General features: G+C 51.4%; 5 protein-coding genes across 5 annotated transcripts; 2 read left to right on the forward strand and 3 right to left on the reverse strand.

The window, feature by feature from the left end:
• Positions 1-591: 591 nt before the first annotated feature.
• Positions 592-1,315, reverse strand: BGZ61DRAFT_459067 (uncharacterized protein). The gene is made up of 2 exons (XM_046246847.1): positions 931-1,315; positions 592-873 (listed from the first exon to the last, which is right to left on the reverse strand). The coding sequence occupies exons 1-2, from the start codon at positions 1,046-1,048 to the stop codon at positions 722-724; spliced, it is 270 nt and encodes an 89-aa protein (XP_046099212.1). The 5' UTR covers positions 1,049-1,315; the 3' UTR covers positions 592-721.
• A 381-nt stretch (positions 1,316-1,696) lies between these two features.
• Positions 1,697-2,488, forward strand: BGZ61DRAFT_459068 (Clr5 domain-containing protein). Its single transcript, XM_046246848.1, has 2 exons — positions 1,697-2,061; positions 2,114-2,488. Exons 1-2 carry the CDS (start codon positions 1,922-1,924, stop codon positions 2,346-2,348), a joined length of 375 nt encoding a protein of 124 aa, XP_046099213.1. The 5' UTR covers positions 1,697-1,921; the 3' UTR covers positions 2,349-2,488.
• A 100-nt stretch (positions 2,489-2,588) lies between these two features.
• BGZ61DRAFT_459069 (ankyrin repeat-containing domain protein) lies at positions 2,589-5,995 on the forward strand. Its single transcript, XM_046246849.1, has one exon. The coding sequence runs from the start codon at positions 2,624-2,626 to the stop codon at positions 5,849-5,851; it is 3,228 nt and encodes a 1,075-aa protein (XP_046099214.1). The 5' UTR covers positions 2,589-2,623; the 3' UTR covers positions 5,852-5,995.
• Positions 5,996-13,424: 7,429 nt separating this feature from the next.
• Positions 13,425-14,172, reverse strand: BGZ61DRAFT_536880 (uncharacterized protein; the record flags this gene model as incomplete). Its single annotated transcript, XM_046254469.1, has 2 exons — positions 13,425-14,055; positions 14,108-14,172. The coding sequence occupies 2 exons, from the start codon at positions 14,170-14,172 to the stop codon at positions 13,425-13,427; spliced, it is 696 nt and encodes a 231-aa protein (XP_046099215.1).
• Positions 14,173-14,898: 726 nt separating this feature from the next.
• Positions 14,899-16,303, reverse strand: BGZ61DRAFT_362330 (C4-dicarboxylate transporter/malic acid transporter; the record flags this gene model as incomplete). The annotated part of the gene is made up of 2 exons (XM_046241351.1): positions 14,899-14,923; positions 14,982-16,303. The coding sequence occupies 2 exons, from the start codon at positions 16,301-16,303 to the stop codon at positions 14,899-14,901; spliced, it is 1,347 nt and encodes a 448-aa protein (XP_046099216.1).
• Between the last annotated feature and the right edge of the window lie 2,691 nt (positions 16,304-18,994).

Genomic DNA, 18,994 nt, shown 5'->3' on the forward strand with positions numbered 1-18,994 from the left:
AGGAAGCCTGGAGGAACTGTGTGAGTGTTGTGTGTAGTTAGGCTGGCGAAGTGCTCCTTGACAAGTGCCACGTGGATGGGGTCTAGGAGACCGTAGAGTCTGGGAGACGTGGCCGGCGTTTCTCTGAGGTGCCTCCAGAGTATGGAAATATCATGTCTCGGATCTAGGGCTCGTCGCATTCGTCCAAAGCGTCAATAAAACACATGACAGATGGCTCTCCAAGGCCCCGTACAGCTTCCATAAAGAGCGGCCCTAATAACACACGTTCAATATCCTCAAGAAGGCGCACTTCACTTCTCTCTAGCCCGCCCGAACTCCGGTGCTGTTCCTGGCAAGCGAGCGCCGAGCAGCCAGTCTCCTCTGGCGAGCTTCAAACCATGTAAGCCTCCGTCCTGATTGGTCACGCCCAGAATCCCACAATATGGCCGCAAGGAGCTGGGAGTTGTCGATGATTCGCTTAGTCTACAATCCCAGTGCGTCCTCAGCACAGAGACGCGGCGGGGCATGAACACTGCAGGACTTGTTTCTCAATGGCCGATTCCAGAATCCCAACTGTTCTTTTGGCTATAACGGAGAGGTTGCGAGAAGGCTGCGGGAAGTGAATCTTGAGATGATTTCCCTGGGGCCAAAATTCTCATTGACCACCTCCATGTACTACCAATCAGGTCGACTACTACTCAGACAGATGCTTACGCTAACCGCAGGAGTTTGAGGAGCAATATCACGCTGTCAACCGTTCGCCCATAGCAAACGTGGATGCCCCGTTTTCGACCAAGAGACCCATCAAGACCACCGTTCGACTGCCCAAGGGAGGTGAGACCGCGTGTCGGGGATTGTGCAGTGCTCGTCTGGGGGCAAGGATGCCTTCTTCCTCTGGAGCGTCTTGTTAGCCATGTTAGGGCAGCCTGAACTGATGAGGCCGTGGCGTACCGCAACGACGTCGCTGCTCGCGGCGACGTCTCCAGCATTTCCAAAGGGTGTACATCGCCGGAGGAAGTCCCGCTACGAGTGCGACGACAGCGATGATCGCCTCGATCGTCATTTGCATCTTGTTGGACAATCTTGGATTCCGGCGGAGTTGTCAGGCCAAGAGAAGATTGATAGTGGTATGCCGCCTTTAAGGAGGTGTGTTGGGTTGTCTTGACTATTGTAGCTATATCCCCATATGAAGAGTGTAATCGTTAGAAGGAGCTCGTCGTCGGCTTTGAGAACTTGTGCGTGGAGGAATGGCATGGAAGGTTTTATAGTGGCTGTTAAGGGATGTAGACCACACTGCGGGGTCCGATTCAAGGGTCTTGGACAGCATTGGGATTCTGGCATGAACGAATCGGGTTTCTCAGTCTGCCCTTGAGAAGTAGCGGTATTTTCTTAGGTGAGGCAGTGTCCTTTTCCGCCGCTTGGGCCGCGAAGAACAGCTGGGATTCTGGAATCGGCCACTAAGAGCTAGGTCCCGTAGTGTCGATAGGGCGGGCTTGTTTGGTGTGTGCCTTGCCGCTGCGTGTCTGTGCTCAGGACCCACTGGGATTGTGGACTAAGCAAATCATCAATCATCAACAACTCCTAGCTCCATGCGGCCGTATTGTGGGATTCTGGGCGTGACCAATCAGGACGGAGCCTTTATATGTCTACTGGGGCTGAGACTTTTAAGTAGCGGCGGAATTCCTTCATTTGCTGCGACTTCTCATCTGTCCATCCTCACCATTCTGACCCATTGCTCTTGCCACAAGCAGTCTTTCTCTCCCCTCTGCGTTTGCCCGGCAAGTCTCGTCTGGCTTCTAAAGTGCGCCTGAGACGGCTGATACCTTACATATACTGCTTTCTAGCTAGCAGGAACACTTGGACATCCTCAGCGACAAGCACCACCCTCGCCTCCATACGGCTTTCATTTACCACCTCTCCACCCTGCACCATCGGGGTTGCCATGACGATGTCTCTTACATCTGAGGAGTGGGAGCGATGGAGGAACGTTATCCATACCCTCTATATCCTTGAGGATCTTCCCTTGTGCGGGCCCTCGGGGGTAATCGAGAAGATGAAACTTCGCTACGGCTTCCGTGCAAGGCAAGCTCCTATAATTCCCCAGCAGAAAGCTTTCTAACTAACAGTATCTTAGCAAACGCCAGTACGAATATCGATTTCAGCAATGGGGTTTTGAGAAGAATATGCCTGGGGGGAACTACCCGATCATCATGTCAAGACTCGGTAAACGAAAACTGGAAGGAAAGGAAACCAACGTATTCTGGAGAGGAGAGCTAGTACCTGCCGCAAAGGTCCGGAAAGAATCATCCCGTCATGGCTACATGACAACCTTAGAGAGGTTGCACATGGCGAGAGGTAATTATTGCTGAAGAAGGTCGTTCCCAGTTGTCACTTCAGCTTAACAACTCTGCAGAACCTGATGCGGCAACATCGCCCGCGACACCTGCGGGCGTCCAGATCTGCACCCCTCCTCCCTATCCTGTGTTCCGGAGAGTGTTCCAGGAGCTACCTATTCTCCAATTTCTACGGTCCACGACGATCTTTTTTGGTAAGATGGCAATTTGGATATCGCTTGAGGGATCCACCTGCTGACCCCACCAATTTTGAAGAACCCCCCCGGCCGTTCACGTCAAGTGTTTCTACAATGGGTTCCATCCTGTGCGGAGATCGCGAGAGCTCGACGTCTGATCGCATCCTTGTTGCGGCTAGGTCACTCCTACCAATCTCGGCATTTGAAAAGGAGGTGCCTGGCTCAAGCATTACCCTCGACAATATCTACCACAGTACATCCACTCAGATACTCAAGGTGATGGCCTACGCGATCTCCAACAACTTCCCAGGTCATGGCAACCGGAAGGAAATCTACAGATGGCTTAGGAGTCTGGGTACATTTAGCCCAGACATTATCCGACTGCTCCAAGATCAATCAAACCAAGCACTTCTCCAAGGTCTACTTCGGCTAGCCGTCGAAGAAGGGGACGTTCTTTTGGCGAGTACTCTTCTCGATGCAGGAGCAGATCCGAACGCGAACACTTGCGTGCATAAAGAATGTCCAATTCCTCTCCGGCCTTTACAATACTCGTGTCTCAATGGCAACTTGGAATTGGTCAAAGAACTGCTGCGAGCTAAAGCGCAAATTGACCATGCGGAATTTGGATGGTCTTGCAGTCCGTTACTTTTCGCTATCTACGGTTGGTTTGCGGAGTTTTGGAGTCGTCGTCTTGCCGAGGAGGCCACCATTGAAGCTATTGGGACCGGCGCCAGGGACGTTTCGGACAGCAACGACGGCGACAACGACGACAACGACGACGATAATACCACAAAATTCGGTACTGAACAGAAAGGATGTCAAGTGGAAGCATTACTGACGCTGATTCATGAACTTCTGAACGCCGGTGCGGACGTTAACGCAATTGCGGCGGACCCCGACAGCACGGAATATTCCTTGAAAGAATGGCGCAAGACAGCAGAGCCCCACTACCGCTGGTATCATTTAATATGCGAGAAGCACTCAGCTCTGACCTTGGGATCATCATTCCGATGTCCGGAGCTGGTCGACTTCCTCATTAGCAACGGCGCTGAGATTAGCTTCCATATCGACGATGCTCGGTCAGCACTTCGAGAATGCCTCTACGTCTCATCAGAGCGTTTCGTTTCGGTGGCCTATGGGAATTGCACGCGCGAAACACTAGCGGATCGTTTGGGATGGCGTGAAGATCCGAGGGAAGTCTCGAGGGAAGTCTCGAGGGTACTTGAAACCGCGAAGAGGCTCATCATGGCTGAAGTGGACGTCAATGATCACAAGCCTTGCCATCCTTACGACGGCTATTGCGAGGAGCATTGGGACCTTGAATGTTACTCGGCATTTGATCTTGGTATCCTCGCCCAAGACAGGGACCTGATCGACGCCCTGTGGTCCGCAGGTGCCAAACCAACGCGTTACTCATTCGACACCGCCATCGAAGCACGGGACTATGACACATTCTGTCAACTTTTGGAATCAGAAGCTGACTTTCCAGAATGGGCTGTCACTCCCGACGAATGGCCAACGACAGACGATGAGCTTTGGTATATGGAATCCCGAAGGTCAACGGAGACACAGAAGAGGAGGGCTATGATCTTGGCTGCAATACGGCTAGGAGCGTGTGCCGGCCTCAAAAGTCTTGCCAGATCATACGATTGCTCAAACATCGTCGGAAACTGCAGCGCCCTACGAGAGGCGATTGAAAAGTGCTGCGCCGGAGGCTGTCAGGATACGCTTGTCTGCTTGCTTCAAAGCAACATCTTGCCTCAAGGTTCTCTTGCATCGGTCCTTGGTTCTTCGATTGAAGTTGCAATTCGTCGGGGCCACCTGGAGACGGTAGATGTGCTTCTAATAGCTGGCGCTGATGTGAACGCTGATGTGAACGCGGAGGACACACCACTACAGCTTGCCATCGAAGGCAAACGCAGAGAACTCGTCCAAAAACTACTGGACCGCGGAGCAAAAGTCGAAACTCCGAAGATAGGAAATCTCCTCGTCAAAGCAATCCATTGCGGAGATCACGATATTATCCAGCTCCTCATGGCACATGCCTCTCGAGACAGCTTGGGGCTCCGCAGCTTTTCCAACAGGTGGTGCTCTCCCCTTGCTGCTGCTATTTTCGAAGAACAGTGGGCGATTGTCGACCAATTACTGCAACTCGGAGCATCGGTAAACCCCAGCAGCCAGCACGACAGACGACTGCCATACGAAACGCCTCTCTGGGCTTCTGTACAACGGGAAAAGATTTCGACTGCTGAGTGGCTTATCGAACAAGGAGCTGAAGTAAACGATGAGCTTGCTCTAAAGGCAGCTGCGGATGATGAAGATTCAGTCTTGCTCAGGCTGCTCGTGGAGAAACTATCAACCGAGGAGCGAAGAGGCAAAAGAAATGCCTTGCACGTGGCTCTCCAAACGGCTGTGGATAGAGGCCACTTGAAGAATTTCCGTCTGATCTTACAGAGTAACATTGTTGACGTACGCGCCTTCTCAAACAGCTTACATCACGCTCTCAAGTCATCTGTAGCTCACCGTCAGGAGTTCTTGCGATCACTCCTTAACGCTGGCGCAAGCCCCGACACCATTACCGAAGACTACCGCCGCGGTCCATACACAACTCTTCTAGAAGCAATCCACCAGCGAGATCCTGAGTGTGTGAGGATCATCCTCGAGACGCGAGCAAGGACGAATGAAGAACTGCCGCCAGAAACAGCTTACTCGCCATTGCAACTGGCAGCTTTTGAAGGGAACCCGGAAACCGTCCGAATTCTCCTGAGCCATGGCCAGGATCCGGATACCGTCTCGTCTTGCGCAGAGACTTACCAGTGGTATTCCGGGAACCTACGCACAAATCACCCCATTGGAACTAGTGTGCAGAACGCGACAATGGAGAAGAACTGTGAAATTCTCAAGGCGCTCCTGCAACATGGAGCAAACCCAAACGCAACAACAAGGCAATGTCCGCACGGTCCCTTGCAGATTGCGTGTCGAGATGGCTCCTTGGAGCTTGTGGAAGTCCTCCTCGAGTACGGCGCAAATGTTAAGTTGCCGCCAGCAAAGAATTTTGGCGCTACGGCACTTCAATTTGCTGCAATTGGTGGCTATGTCGGTATAGCGCATATCCTGCTGGAAAAGGGAGCCGACGTCGATGCGGAACCGGCGGAAAATGAAGGACGCACGGCATTAGAAGGTGCCGCAGAGCATGGAAGGATTGATATGGTGCAGCTACTGAAGAATGCCGGCGCAGATATTTCCGAGTCTGGGCAAGGTCAGTATGAGCGTGCTTTGCGAAGGGCATCGAATAATGGCCATTTTGCCACCGCAAAATTACTTAGGTCTTTCTTGTCGTAGAGCAAGGCGGATAGCTTCTTCAGATAGAGATTCAATCCTTAGGCTAGTCGTTCGGTCTATTCGACATCCTCGATGCAAATTCAGCCACTGTCCCCGAGAGATGTAGAGTTGATGAGTCAGCTGAAGGCTTTCCTAACTATGTTGTCATCGATAAGTCTGATGCAGCACGGGGCGTTCCAAGGCAGATTATAGAACTTCATCTAGTATATTTCGGCGTCCACGAGGCTGTGTCGCTACTACTAAAAAAGGGTGCTGATCTCGACATGACTCTGGCCGGACGCCACTATTATGGGCTGCTGCGAACGGGCATGAGGCTGTTGTGCAGTTGCTACTTAACAAAGGTGCCAATTTTAACGCCAAGAACAATGATGGCTAGACACCACTGTTGTGGGCTGCCGCGAACGGCCAGGAGGCAGTGGTGCGGATCCTGCTTGGGAAGGGTGCTGATGCTTCATTGCAGGAGCCAGATCAGAGTATAAGTACATAAAGCTAAAACTGCCTATTATGCGGTCCAAGTGTGATCTATTTCGTCAACAGAACGCAAGACCAACGCGGTGACCAGTGTAAGATCATATGTAAAAACTGACTTACAATTACTGAATGCGGCAGTCAAGCTGGTCCGTGCTTTTATATCGGGTCAAGCCAGGCATAAGGAACCTTTCGGAACCTCACTACGCTTTGAAGTTCCTCCAGGAACGGGGCAACGGTGCACCTCTATTCTGCATCCACCTTGGCCTCGAATAACCTTACAACACCATAGTCTATAAAATAGAAATGCCAGAAGAGAATCAGCCGGCGCTTTCTATGGTATTTCCTACAGGTTGCTTCAGTATAGGCCAAAGTCAGTAAGCGGAACTCTTAAGATCCCGGGTTTTCATTAGTGACCTTCAAGATGACTTGTGACAGAGTCTGTGGGCCGCTTATATGTCGTTCCACAATGAGTCACAGTTCTACAATAAGTCACAGTTCTACAATAAGTTACAGTTCTACAATAAGTCACAGTTCTACAATAAGTCACAGTTCTACAATAAGTCACAGTTCTATAATAAGTCACACTGAGAAACGGAGAAAGACATCAGTACAGAGAATAAGAAATAAGCTCACATTTTTGCTCTCTTCTCGCGGCATTTTACATGTTTACAAGATTCAGGAGAAGGCAATCAAACCGCCACCGACCTCCATATATGGCAATCCACGTCCTTCTCCTCTCTGGCAGATCCGGAGTAGGTAAAATATCTGTTGCAAATGAAATGGTTGAACTTCTCCAGCTTCGAAATATAAGCCACGCCCACATTAAGAGCAACAATTTAGATACGGTCTATCCGGAGGAGAAGGGGGTTGATATAATGCTCAGCAACCTAGCCGCTCTCTAGTCAAACTATCACCACCTTCAAGATTGTACGAGATTGATTATCTCCGGAACCGCGATGGTCTTGAAGCGCGATGGGATCCAACAGACTGATCGCGCAGGATGCGGCAGTCCAATCCGCCCCGCTTCAGTAGACCTACATAATAAGGTTCATTAATCTGTCGCTCTCTTCTGGTAAGTTGCTAGTCTCTCGCCGTAACTTTACAGCGGTCTTTCTGGTTGGTTATTTAACTGCCGATTTGTAATACCAAGATAGATTCATCAATATATAAGCAAGTAGCCTGTCCTGTTGCAAGCGGCGTCTTATCTGCAGTCTGCGAGAGCGAGAATCAAGGACATATCTGAAATACTTGGGCGAAGAGGATCGAGCAGTCAATGTCAGATAGGGCGACAATGTCGCATAGCTGTTCAGCTTGCGTTAGCTGCTTTGCGTCATTTCAAGCCTCTTGTAGCTGTGTGACTTGGACCTATAAAGTTCAAGCTAGTGCAGTACAGTAAAAGCAAAGGCCACCCACTATGTGATACACCGTGTGATGGCCCAATACGGAAGGAAGAGTGGTCTGTGCTTTTGTAGGGTCTGGTCAAGCCCAGGCAGTAAGTCTTTTCTTCCTTCTTCCTCCAGGCACCAGGCACGCAGCCACCTTGCGGTCCCTTAAGGAACCTTTCGGAACTTACTTCGTAGTTCCTCCAGGCAAACTCTGCGCTACCGGAGTCACAGAAGGACACATCATCCACAGCAAGTCACAGGACAGAATGAAAAGGTTTGCGGGGTATCGCAATTTATCAAGAGGTACGGTGCCCTAGTACACACATACCCAGAGGGGGGACTAGAAGCTCAACAGTAAAAAAAAAAAACACCAACAATCGTATCAACAATACAGACTATATACCCAGTCCATTCAAAGGTCAACAATATACTCAGACAGACTAAGGTTTCTAGTCCAACTGGTTACCTTTCCCGATACCTTTATGAGCTGCAGGTAACAGCTGTGCCTTGAAAAAGCTAGATCTGCTGGAAAAGCTAGATCTTGGAAAAGGCAAAATCCCGATGGATATAAACGCTCTGCAGGCCCTACTAGAGAGAGGTTAGCGGTATTTATATATAAGGAATAGAGAGAAGCAACATACTCACCTCTTCTATTCCAGTCATCCTTCCATCCTCACACCTCAACCAACAACCCAACCAACAACCCAACTGAGAATGTCTGCTTTTTATACAACTACTGTAAGCAGTTATATATATTTGAGCTTGGGAGATAATTAATACATACCTCGCCCTTTCCGCCTTACGGTGCAGACTGACGAGCTGTATCCGAATTATCGGTATCTTCACAGCTTCCAATTCAATCTAATAGATTTAATGGAGACTGATCCAGCTCTTACTGCAAAGCTACAAGCTGCAGCGCGAAAATCTGGACTGAAAAATGTCACACAAATCCGAACACGCAGCCCCGACAATAAGTATCTAGTGCCTATCAAGAATTCAAATTAATTCATATTACTGCAGAAAATTTAGTTAACTTACAGTTACTTATCTTTGGCTGCCATACGATACAAGAGCTAGCTGGCACAGATCTAGCTCTAAAACGCTGGGTTGGTAAAGAGTTATACTATCTTAAGATCCTTCTTAAGAACTGCCGAGAAGATAGAATCCCCCAAGCAGGAAGCGAGTTTCTTAGGAAATTGCGTCTAAATTAGGAGTATTAGATTTAGATGAGAAAATATTAAAAAGATTCTTACCGTGACCACACATCATGGACCTTGAAACTTATGAACGAGGTGGTATTGGTCAACTTGCAGCCAAAGGATTGACTATAGAAATAAGTAAGCTCCGGCCTTATTGAGATTGACCTAAAAACATACTGACCACAAGAGCCCAAGGGAACCCTATCGATGGTTTTAGTTAGCAAATAGAAGTTGGCTTGGTCCAGGGTTTTACTAACTAGTCGCCTCGGACAGCGGCTGCGAAGCTATTAGGATTTGCTTCGTCAGGTGGGAATCGGGGTAGAGCAGATAAAGGGGCCGAGCAGGGTCTTACGAACCATGGAGGGATGTTGCGGAGGAGGTTCTGACTGATGCCATTATTGATTAGCAAATGGAACATTCAAAAGCAGAGTCACTGGGAGAGTCGGAAATCCTGCAACATACATGTGCTTGGTGGTCTTTCCCGGAGTCAGCGGACTGACACTAGGGGCCACTGAGTATTTGCTGGGTCTTGGGGGAATCGAAGGGAACGAGGATGCTTACTAGAAGAGGTAAACGACTGTACTTAGGTTCAAGATCAATAGACCAAGTCCCTCGTCAACACTTGTGCAAGCGCGTGACTGCTTTTAGTTGTTAGCGAGTTGCAATTTGTGTCGAGGCTTGACTTACTACAGAATTTGAAACAGTAGTCAGAACAGTGATTTCAACAATGAATTCCTGGAAGGAATTGGTCCTCAGACAGATTCCCTCGAGGAGAGAAAGCGTCTTTCAATGAGGTATTATGTCCCGTGTAGGACTATGATGCATCTGCAGACAGAGCCACCCGATGGGTGTCTAGTCTTTCAGAATTAAACTGAGAATCTTGGCGCAGCCACAAGAACTGATCGATGTTGAAGAAGGTGATTGCCCAGTCAGCGACCACGGCACCGTTTTCCGTCATCAACCTCTTCATGTCGTTGTGTTCGAGTTCCGCAATCAAGCGGGCTCTCACGGCGCCAAGATTTCTGCAGTGGACGAACATGTGGAAGACGGTTTGCTTGGGGTGCCCGCATGGACAAGCAGGAGATGGCACTTGTTTGACGTTGAAAAGATAGCCATTCAGGCCGATGAACTCGGTCCTGCAATGCAGTAACATGGTGCTTTGAGCCCGGGTCAGCCCCTTGTAGTATTGGAAGCTCTCTGCGCCCCAGTCCTCAGCCAACACGGCGGGACGATGAAGCCGTCGGCGCACCTTTTCTCGGTCTTTGCGGTATTTGTCCCAGAGCCTGGCGGATCTCTCGTTGGCTTCTTGCTTGGCACAGGCACCAATGGCTCTCTTCCGCGTCTGTGGATCGAGCCACTTGGACACCCATACGTTTCCATCGCCACTCGACTGCTTCTTGCAATTCTCCTCAAGCAGCCGCCGGGCCCGCACACACAGATCTCTGGCCTCCCCGTTGAGCACCTGGTATGGAGAAGTCTGAGGAGCGTATTGCTTACGCTCCACGTGGGCTCCATTGACGTACGGATAGCTTGACGTCACGGTCAATGTCTTGGCCCGGTCCGACATGGCAGCCCGCGACAGGAAGACGTGGATATTCTCGATGTTGAGCTCTTTCTCGAGCACCCGGGGACTGCATCTGCCAAGTGCGCCTGAAATCTTCTTGAGGCATTCAGACTGCAGGTCGTCTAGCAGTTTCATGTTCTTTTTGCTGAGCCGCCATCTCAACGTCGTATTTTTGACGCTGCTGTGTATGAACCATGAGCCACAGGCGTAAGAGATGATGGGTCGGATCTTGGCCAAGTATACACGTCTCGCGGCCGCGAGGCTTAGGCCCCAAATGCTTCCCGATATGCGCTGGAAGTATCTCATCTGCTTTTCCACCTTGGCCTTGATGTGCTCCAGGTGGTTGTCCCATCTCAACTGGTGGTCCACCTCTACCCCGAGGATTTTGAGCCCCGTTTTGAGGCATTTCTCGGGGTCTTGGAGCCCAGGAATGTCGGGCATCAGCTTGCAGTTCTCCTCGGTGGATAGGGGGGACTTGAAGTGCATGACTTTGTACTTGTGTGGCGAAAAGGTAACTCCAGCTTCTGCGGCCCAGCCCAGGATGCCGTCATGGCACACTTTCAGCCCGTCGCAGTTCTTTTGATAGGTGGAAGAGACTGCGAGTAGGTAGATGTCGTCGACATAAGCGTACACGAATACGGTGACCCCCTCTTGCATCTGGTCGAGTTTGGCGAGGGCCGGCGCGGCGAAGAAGAGGAAGAGAATTGGCGAAAGCGGTGAACCCTGGGGGATCCCGATGTTGACAAAGAAGGACTCGGTGGTACTGCCGGGCATCTTGAGGACAGTGCTACGGTTGGAGAGAAAGGAGTGGATGAAACGGACGATCCACCAGGGTATGTTCTTCTCTATCAGAACATCGAGGAGCTTGGTCCGGTTGACGTTGTCATAGGCGCCTGCCATGTCAAGGCTCAATATGGTGGCTAGCTTCTTGGCGAGCTTTCTCTTCATGGGCCGTGACCAGGCTTTGTACACTTGGTCGAGCACTCCGCGAAGGGCGTGGGAAGTGGACTTTCCGGGGGCTCCGTACTGCGAACGAGGGAGGAGGTTGTGGGCCAGAACCAGCATCTTGAGGCGCTCGGCCATGATCTTCTCCAGCAGCTTGCCCAGGGCCGGCAGCAGGGCAATAGGCCGCCAGCTTTTAGGATCGGTGTAGGTTTCCTTGTCACTCTTGGGGAGGATGACGGTGACGGCGTGTTTGAAGATGGCGGGATGGTGAGAGAGCTTCAGGCAAGCCTGGAAGCGTTGGGTGAGGTAGGGAACAAGCTCGGGGCGAGCCATCTTGATGGCTTCGTTGGCCATGCCGTCGCCACCCACAGCCTTTCTGATAGGCAGGGATTGGATGGCTCGATGTACCTCGGCCTCGGTCAGATTCTGGTCAGCCCAGAGCTCCTGATAGCTCGATCCCTCGGCGGGCTTGGCTGGGAGCGGGAGCGGTGGTGCTGCGTCTCCTTGGCTTGTCTCGGGCCATAGGGAGTCCTTCATGCAACAGCCCTTCTCTTCCGCCGTGGTGAAGATGCGGCCCTTGCTTTGAAGATCACACATGTGAGACAGAGGCATGGGCTGAGATATCCTATGCGAGACCTTCATCATCCGGCAGCCTCCCATAGGGTCCTTGGACTGTTCTGGGACGAATCTGCGCCACCTGTCGGTCTTGGCTGTCTTCTCTTCCCTTTCCCTTTGAGTTTCACGAAGCTCGTCAAGTTGTGCCTCCAGCAGCATCTTCCGATGACGTTTCCTAATCACAGCCCCTTGGTTCCTGGTGACGAATTTTGGCTCCTTGTCGGCCTTGCCGGATCCGAGCTGCGGTTGTGTATCGATGACAGCTGGCGCGGTGGCCTTGGAGAACTGTGCTGGCCTTGGTACGCAAACGGGACGCGTGGGCACTTCACTTCGAACTGTATCCATGAGAGTATTGACAAGGGTAGCGGCTGATTCATCGATTTGCTCAGGAGTGTCAAGCTCACCGAGCTGAACTCGGGATATGGCTGTGGCGATGGTGCTGCTATAGGTCTTTTTCGATGTCTTGTTCCAGCAGTACCGAGTACTCTCGTCTCTGTACAGCTCAGTTTTTAGCCGCGTTTCGATGATACGATGATCCGACGCCGGCCAAGAGGGAATATCTTTGACGCCGCAGCTCAAGACGCTTAGTGCCATTACCTTGCTGACGAAGGTAAGATCGATGCACGACCTGGCCACGTCCAGTCGGGTGCCGCGCGAGTATGTCACAGTGCCGGGACTGGTGATGCATTTCATACCCGACACTTTCATGCCATAATGAAGCGCCTTGGCATCTGGGCATTCTTTCTTGGAAGATGTGAGTAGGAACCCGGTCCATTGCTCATGGTGGAGGTTGAAGTCGCCGACGACGATGTCCCGCTAACCAGTAGTCGTGTCGTCGATGAATTGCTTAGTATTGGCCTCGTTCCGTCGGTTGTACATGCTGTGAATGGAATACATGCCATCCATAGTTGTCATATTGAGGGTGGCGCTGAGATCCTTGTTTCTGTCTGTTTGGTACGTGACACTCCACCGTTCTGCTGGGACCATCCGCTGAACGCAGAAACATACTTTGGCTAGAGAAACTGGCTTGGATTCTTCTTTCTCGGAATTTGTCTTAGATTTCGTCCTGGGGCTTGCTGGTTGTCGGCTTCAGTAAGTAGTCTTTCGGGCCGGAAATCCACAGCATACGGGTAACAACTCAGCCATGGGACTCCCGGGGGAGGGTCTTGGACTGCGATGACGTCTGGACCGCGGCTTTTCGGGTCCCCTTATGGGCTGAGAATATTCTTGAGTCTTTTCTTACAAAACTTTACATTGGCTTGCCAACCAGCTCTGGCGTATCAAATGTGACCCCAGTCAACGTTTTCGTAGCAATCTCTGCAGACTGCCTCTCGGCAGGTACATCCTTGTGGAGATAGCTCCCCTCTGTTTATTTTACTATATCCATCTTCCAACTATAGCGTGAGGAAGAGAGCTGCCACAGATGCCAAGGCTGGGACAGTTATAGAAATATCAGTACCAAACTTCGCTGCTCCTCCCTTGTACGCCCATGCCTCGCATTGCCCATGCTGATCGTTATACTCCACCGCCGAGTTAATAGCAAAACTCTTGATCGAGTATGGAACCGTCTGGCATTGGCCACCCTCGTTGGTCTGACAACTTGTCTCGAACCAAGGGGAGTCATCTTGGCCAACATTGTCACCATCGACAATTTGCTGGCAATCCAGGAATGCATAGATGTGAAATACCCATAGAGCATCTTCTCCAGCTTCCATGTCGCCCGTTCGGTTAACTTGCTCGTACCAGACCCGAGAGTAGTTCACCTTGGAGTCGAAGGAATGAGGATTCTGGAGGGGCCAGTCGATGCCGTTCGGTTGGATCACGTCGCCGTCCCGGTCGTAAACTGGACTTGTGGCATTTTGAAACCCTGTGTCGTTGGATTGAGAGAAGATGTCAGTGAGGTTGAAGCAAGTGAAGCCTGTAGGAATGCTAGATGTCGTGAGGACGAGGGCATCTGAGGTGTCGTTGGAGTCGCAAGATGCCTGCTGGTCATCGGCAAAGAATGCCACCGTGAGATTCCAATTACTTACGTGCCATTAGTGAGAGAATAAATGTGAACAAGGAGGACTAGTCTCACCAACGTGCCCCCTGCGCAAAGGTGCGCAGTGAAAAAAGGGCAATCAGTGATAGTTTCTTGAACATGGTGATGCCTCGGGCTCGGTCTGGTGTTGGGGCTTTGTGAGATGTTGGCTGCAATTGGATGGAGTAATTGGACAAAAAAATGAGGGAGCAGATGTTTATGGAAGAAGAAGGGAGAACGACCCAAAGTGCTTTGGGCTTCATAATCTCAGCTTGAACCATGCGGGCCTGAACTACGTCATGATGTTCCTTCTGAGGCATGAATGTCGATCTTTTACACAGCCAACAACAACCAACAGAGAATCACACCACGTCGCGCCAATCATTGCCGTTAGATACGTCACTACGTCACTATAAGCCGAAGATAAAAGCTAAGACCTAAGCTTATCCAGGTCTTTGTTCATCACAAGCTCTAACACATTGACCAAAACGGCATGGCAGAGCTCCTCGGTCCTCCACTAGCCGTGCTGATCGACGTACGGGGTTACCTAAAGAGAGGCCCTCGTATTGCACACTAAGAGAGTGCAAGGCATAATTCTAGGGTGACTGAAATCTAGGAAACGAAAACGGGCGCTCAAATAGTTTGCATTCAATTTCGTGATAATTGGGCATCCGAATCATCGGCGATGGATCAAATTAACTGTGCCTTCTACGTCCCCAAGTCAAATCACGTAGGCCTACCCAAGTGACAAACGACCTGGAGATGCATGACGAGACCAACCCGGACACCAATGTCGTGCAACGCAACGCCCTCTTCCCATCCCGTCGACTCCCCCAATTTCACCAGGACTAGTGGTCGTTGTAATCCTCGTCCCTTGCGGCAAGTTAGCAATCGTTCAGAAGTGGTTACTGGGGACAACGTGGAAACTCACCTTCCAGTGTACATGATATCTTGTATAACCACAGCGCGAATGTGGTGGTAGAGGACATAGAAGTAGGTGAGGACGAGCACAATGCTCATGCCAGTCCCCATCCACTTGACTGCCTCGTTGCCCATGGCATTTGCGATGGAGATGGTGGCGAGGATCCAGCCGGTGTTAGGGAAGACCATGGCCCACCAGCCGAGATGGAAGTAGACGGGAGGCGACTGGAGGACTGCGACTATGGCAATACCCCACCACCAGGCGGCGAGAGCCCAGAGGCTGATGCCGGTCAGTAAGGCCATGGTACGGATGATGCCGGCATCGATGATGACGCCGTCCAGGTCAGGGTCGAAGCTATCTGGGAGGCCGTTGGCCATGCCGATGAGGGCCAGAGCAGTGAATGACGGGGGACCAACGTTCATAAACAGGCCGGGACGGTGCTCGCGGTTAGGCAAACCGGCCGACATCAAGCGGCCGACCATGTGTGAATACATGAGGATGGCGACGGACAGGCCGAGACCCTGACATGTCAAGCCGGCTACGATGATGGGAACGGCCGCGATCTCAGGCTGAGTGTCGGCGATGACAGAGGCAATAGTCCCCGAAAGCATAATAGGGAAGATGGGAAGAATCCACGTCGGCATCATGGTCTGCAGGCCAAAGCTGTGGGCGGCGAATACATAGCTGTATTGGCCGATGGCCAGCATGAGGGTGAGGATCACGTATCCCCAAAAGGCCACTTGGATAGCCCACGCTAGCGTCGAGTCATTGTCGGGGATGGCGTAGCGCTGGGTGCTGGTGATGAGAGTCGCGATGGAGAGGAAGAAGGTCGGGAAGAAGAAGCCTTCTCGCTCATGGGTGAGCGACTTGGCCATGTCTCCGGGGTTGAAGAAGAACCGTAGCAGCATGGCGGAGCAGACACCGACGAACAGCAGGATGTTGACCACGTAGACAACCAGGCCGATCTGCCTGAGACCGGGGAACTGGTGCGGCTGAGCGAAAATGAGGAGTGACAGACCACCGGTACTCATGGTGAGCGTGTACCAAGCCCATGTGAAGTGGTGCAGCCGCTGCTTCCAAGGCATCTTGGGCCGGTTCGGATCGAACATGTCGACACCGCCATGGTGATCATGGTGCGGATCGGCGCCCTTCTCGACAACCGGTGTGATGGATGTGCTGTAGATATCTGTGTTGGCCTGTCCCTGGTCCATCTTGAGATCCAGATGAGATAGAATGGGCGAGTTTGGTCTCGATAGCTGCCATTCCCCCGAGTTCTTGCGAGTCGACACGACGGAGTCGGTCCAAGCCGATTTCTCACCCCTTCTATCCATGACGGGCAGCCACGGGGACCGGATATATCTTTTTGAGCGGGCTTTTTTTGTTTATTGGTTTTCGTGATGAAGGTAGGGGGGGACAATATATATGCTGCTTGAAGAGAGTGAGTTAGTCCAGCTCGAAATGAAAAGTTGATAGACGCAAAGGAAATCTTACAGAAGAGAAAAACAGTAAGAAAAAAAAAAGACAAGGGAAACCGGGAATGAGAAAAATGACAAAAGACAAAATACCGCTGCACAAAGGGATTCCAGCTCCCCGATTTTGCATCGAAGCCAGTGAGGGTCCTGCACCGGATGATATATAGCACTGGCAACGAGTCGGTTGCGCGCGAACGACGACCAAGTTGCTGAGAATAGATTCGCGTCCTACATGGCTAGGCCAGCAGAGGTTTTAGTTTGGTGGGCCTTCTCCGTCCTATCGTGAAAATGAAACACGAATATTTCTGGGAGAGCTCGGTAAGGGCCGTACCCGTTTGAGGAAGGCGATTCGGTGTGGTAGTGAGGCGAGGCGAGACAACCTGAGAGTTGGGCATTTCGATTTCGGCTGTCATTATTTTTGGGATACGGAGACCCACCGCTGGCTCACTGAGCTTTCAAATTTCCAAAGGAGTCCGAAGCTGATGCGGTGAAGCAGCGAAACATGGAAGCATTTGCGCGTCATTGGAAGCCTATGGCGCGGCTCTGTCCAAGCGTGGCGAGCGGTGCTGGCTGGTTGGGCCACGCTGAGAAGACTCCCACGAAAGGAGGCTGCCATAATTAGGCCGCCGCCGATCAACGGGACCAATTGCGGACGTCAACCGTCTCAGAGACTCGGACGGCCGAGCGGGCCCCATCACTGTGATACTGCAGATACAGGCCTGTACCGTAGAAGGCAGGTGTTTTCGGGTGCTCCTGGATCGTCGCCGTGTTCTACGCTAGGCAGAGCCGCGAACGGGCAAAAGCCACGATCTATTGGACAGGGATCAAAGAGGCAGGGACAGGGGCAGGGGAAGGGGGGGAGGGACGCGTCAGGCCGTTATCTAAACAATTGGCGTCCATCATAGCGGCTGGAAGACGCGGCTCCTACCCGTCGGGTGTGGCAGGACAGGGGGCTGTCTCCTACGTTGTAGATCGGGGAATATTAATAGAAGATAGATATGCTTGATCCTATGCTAGATCCTTGATCCCTGATCCTTGATGCCTGCTTCTCTCCGAGTCGGGCCCGGACTTCGTTTCACCATTGGAGCTCTGGCCGCCTCCTGCTAGCTAATTACAGTACATACTACGTACCACGTACGGAGTAGCACTCCTTGAGAGATAAGGGGACCTAGAGCCGCGTCGAAACGGCCGGCTAGTGGGTGCCGATTGGCTGCGGCGGCGGCTAGAAAAAGCACATGGCTGGTTCTACGGAGTCGAACCAAGTAAGCCTCTGCTCAAGCTTGTTTCTTCCGAATATCTGGCACATGGCCGCCCAGATCAACTGTTTGACGGCTTCAGCATTGTCCACCCGCGTCTCCACAGCACGAGAATAACCCGGAGCCAACGGTCGTCGCATTATGTCCGGGTTTTTCGTGTTGATACGGGCCAAACCCACGCTGATTGAAATATTACGAAGTAGAGACTGAATAAACAAGGAGGAGCCAGAGGTTGAATGGAGAGCCTCGTTCACTGGTCTACAGCATAGACAGAAGCCATGCCATGTGAATAGCCGGGCTAATTTTAAATAAAATAAAGAATGAAAACCCGTTTCGTGCTCCCATTATTGTGGGCCGTCGATGGGAGAACAGGAGGAGCCAAAGAAAAGGCCGCCATACATGTGCAAAAACATACAAATCCACCGGCCTTGCTCACCATGTATGTTTCTATTTTCGTGGGTTTTTCGGTTCCACGATTCAAGCGCCTGCCCTAGAGCCGCCCAAACGATGCAACAAGCAGCCTGTTTCACACCGTGGACCTGAGGGATCTTTGCGTTCTCCCATCGAAACAGATTGCCCAGCACCACGCAGCAGCCAATTGATGCAACGCCGTATCTCGGCGGAACCTCCCCCCCTACCGGTCCAGCGAGATGCAGAGATCGATCGCCATCGCCAAGAGGCACGAAACACGGTATGTGAGATCAAGCAATGCTCGGCTCCAATGAATGCCGGCGTCATGCACTGCCACACAATGATAAGCCGCCCAAGAGATACCGGTACTCCTCCCGCCGTGGCAACGCGCTTGGCTGGCCTTGAACGGAAAACGCAGAGAAAAAGAAGCCGGAAAATCACAAGGAAAATCACAAATGCGCTAAGTCGACCCTGGTTTTTCCTCCCGTTTTGCCATGGTGACATTGTCGGTGGAGCACATCGAGGCGCAAACGTGCATAGTTGCAGATTTGTCACGTATCGGGATATCGGATTTCAACGGCTATTGTAGTAGTGAAGCTTTCCCCTTATTCAGGTCAATTGCTATCTAGCTACAGCTAAAGAGGGGAGAGAATGAAAAATTCCATCGCGCAAACTTGGGTAGTGACTGATATTATATATACTATATTAACTTAGGTATTCTATTATTATAACAAATGTTTTTATAGCCTAGATATAAGGGGCTGGATTTTAACTAAGAAATCTAGCTGAAGCTACATTGTAACAATCGGGCTTGTCTTGTTCAGGCAGGTGTAGGGTAGGCTGGGACGTGGGGCGTATTATCTAGCTTTATCAGGGCGTTGAG

The sequence above is a fragment of the Ilyonectria robusta genome, assembly GCF_021365365.1.
Source record: "Ilyonectria robusta strain PMI_751 chromosome Unknown BGZ61scaffold_22, whole genome shotgun sequence".
Lineage (NCBI taxonomy): Eukaryota > Fungi > Ascomycota > Sordariomycetes > Hypocreales > Nectriaceae > Ilyonectria > Ilyonectria robusta.

What these genes read in the sequence shown, in the direction of transcription:
- BGZ61DRAFT_459067 (XM_046246847.1), bottom strand. Translation starts at nt 1,048, where the DNA reads ATGCAAATGACGATCGAGGCGATCATCGCTGTCGTCGCACTCGTAGCG. An exon ending in CGAGCAGCGACGTCGTTGCG is followed by an intron (nt 874 to 930) that starts GTACGCCACGGC and finishes AAGACGCTCCAG; the next exon opens with AGGAAGAAGGCATCCTTGCC.
- BGZ61DRAFT_459068 (XM_046246848.1), top strand. Translation starts at nt 1,922, where the DNA reads ATGACGATGTCTCTTACATCTGAGGAGTGGGAGCGATGGAGGAACGTT. An exon ending in CGCTACGGCTTCCGTGCAAG is followed by an intron (nt 2,062 to 2,113) that starts GCAAGCTCCTAT and finishes ACAGTATCTTAG; the next exon opens with CAAACGCCAGTACGAATATC.
- BGZ61DRAFT_459069 (XM_046246849.1), top strand. Translation starts at nt 2,624, where the DNA reads ATGGGTTCCATCCTGTGCGGAGATCGCGAGAGCTCGACGTCTGATCGC.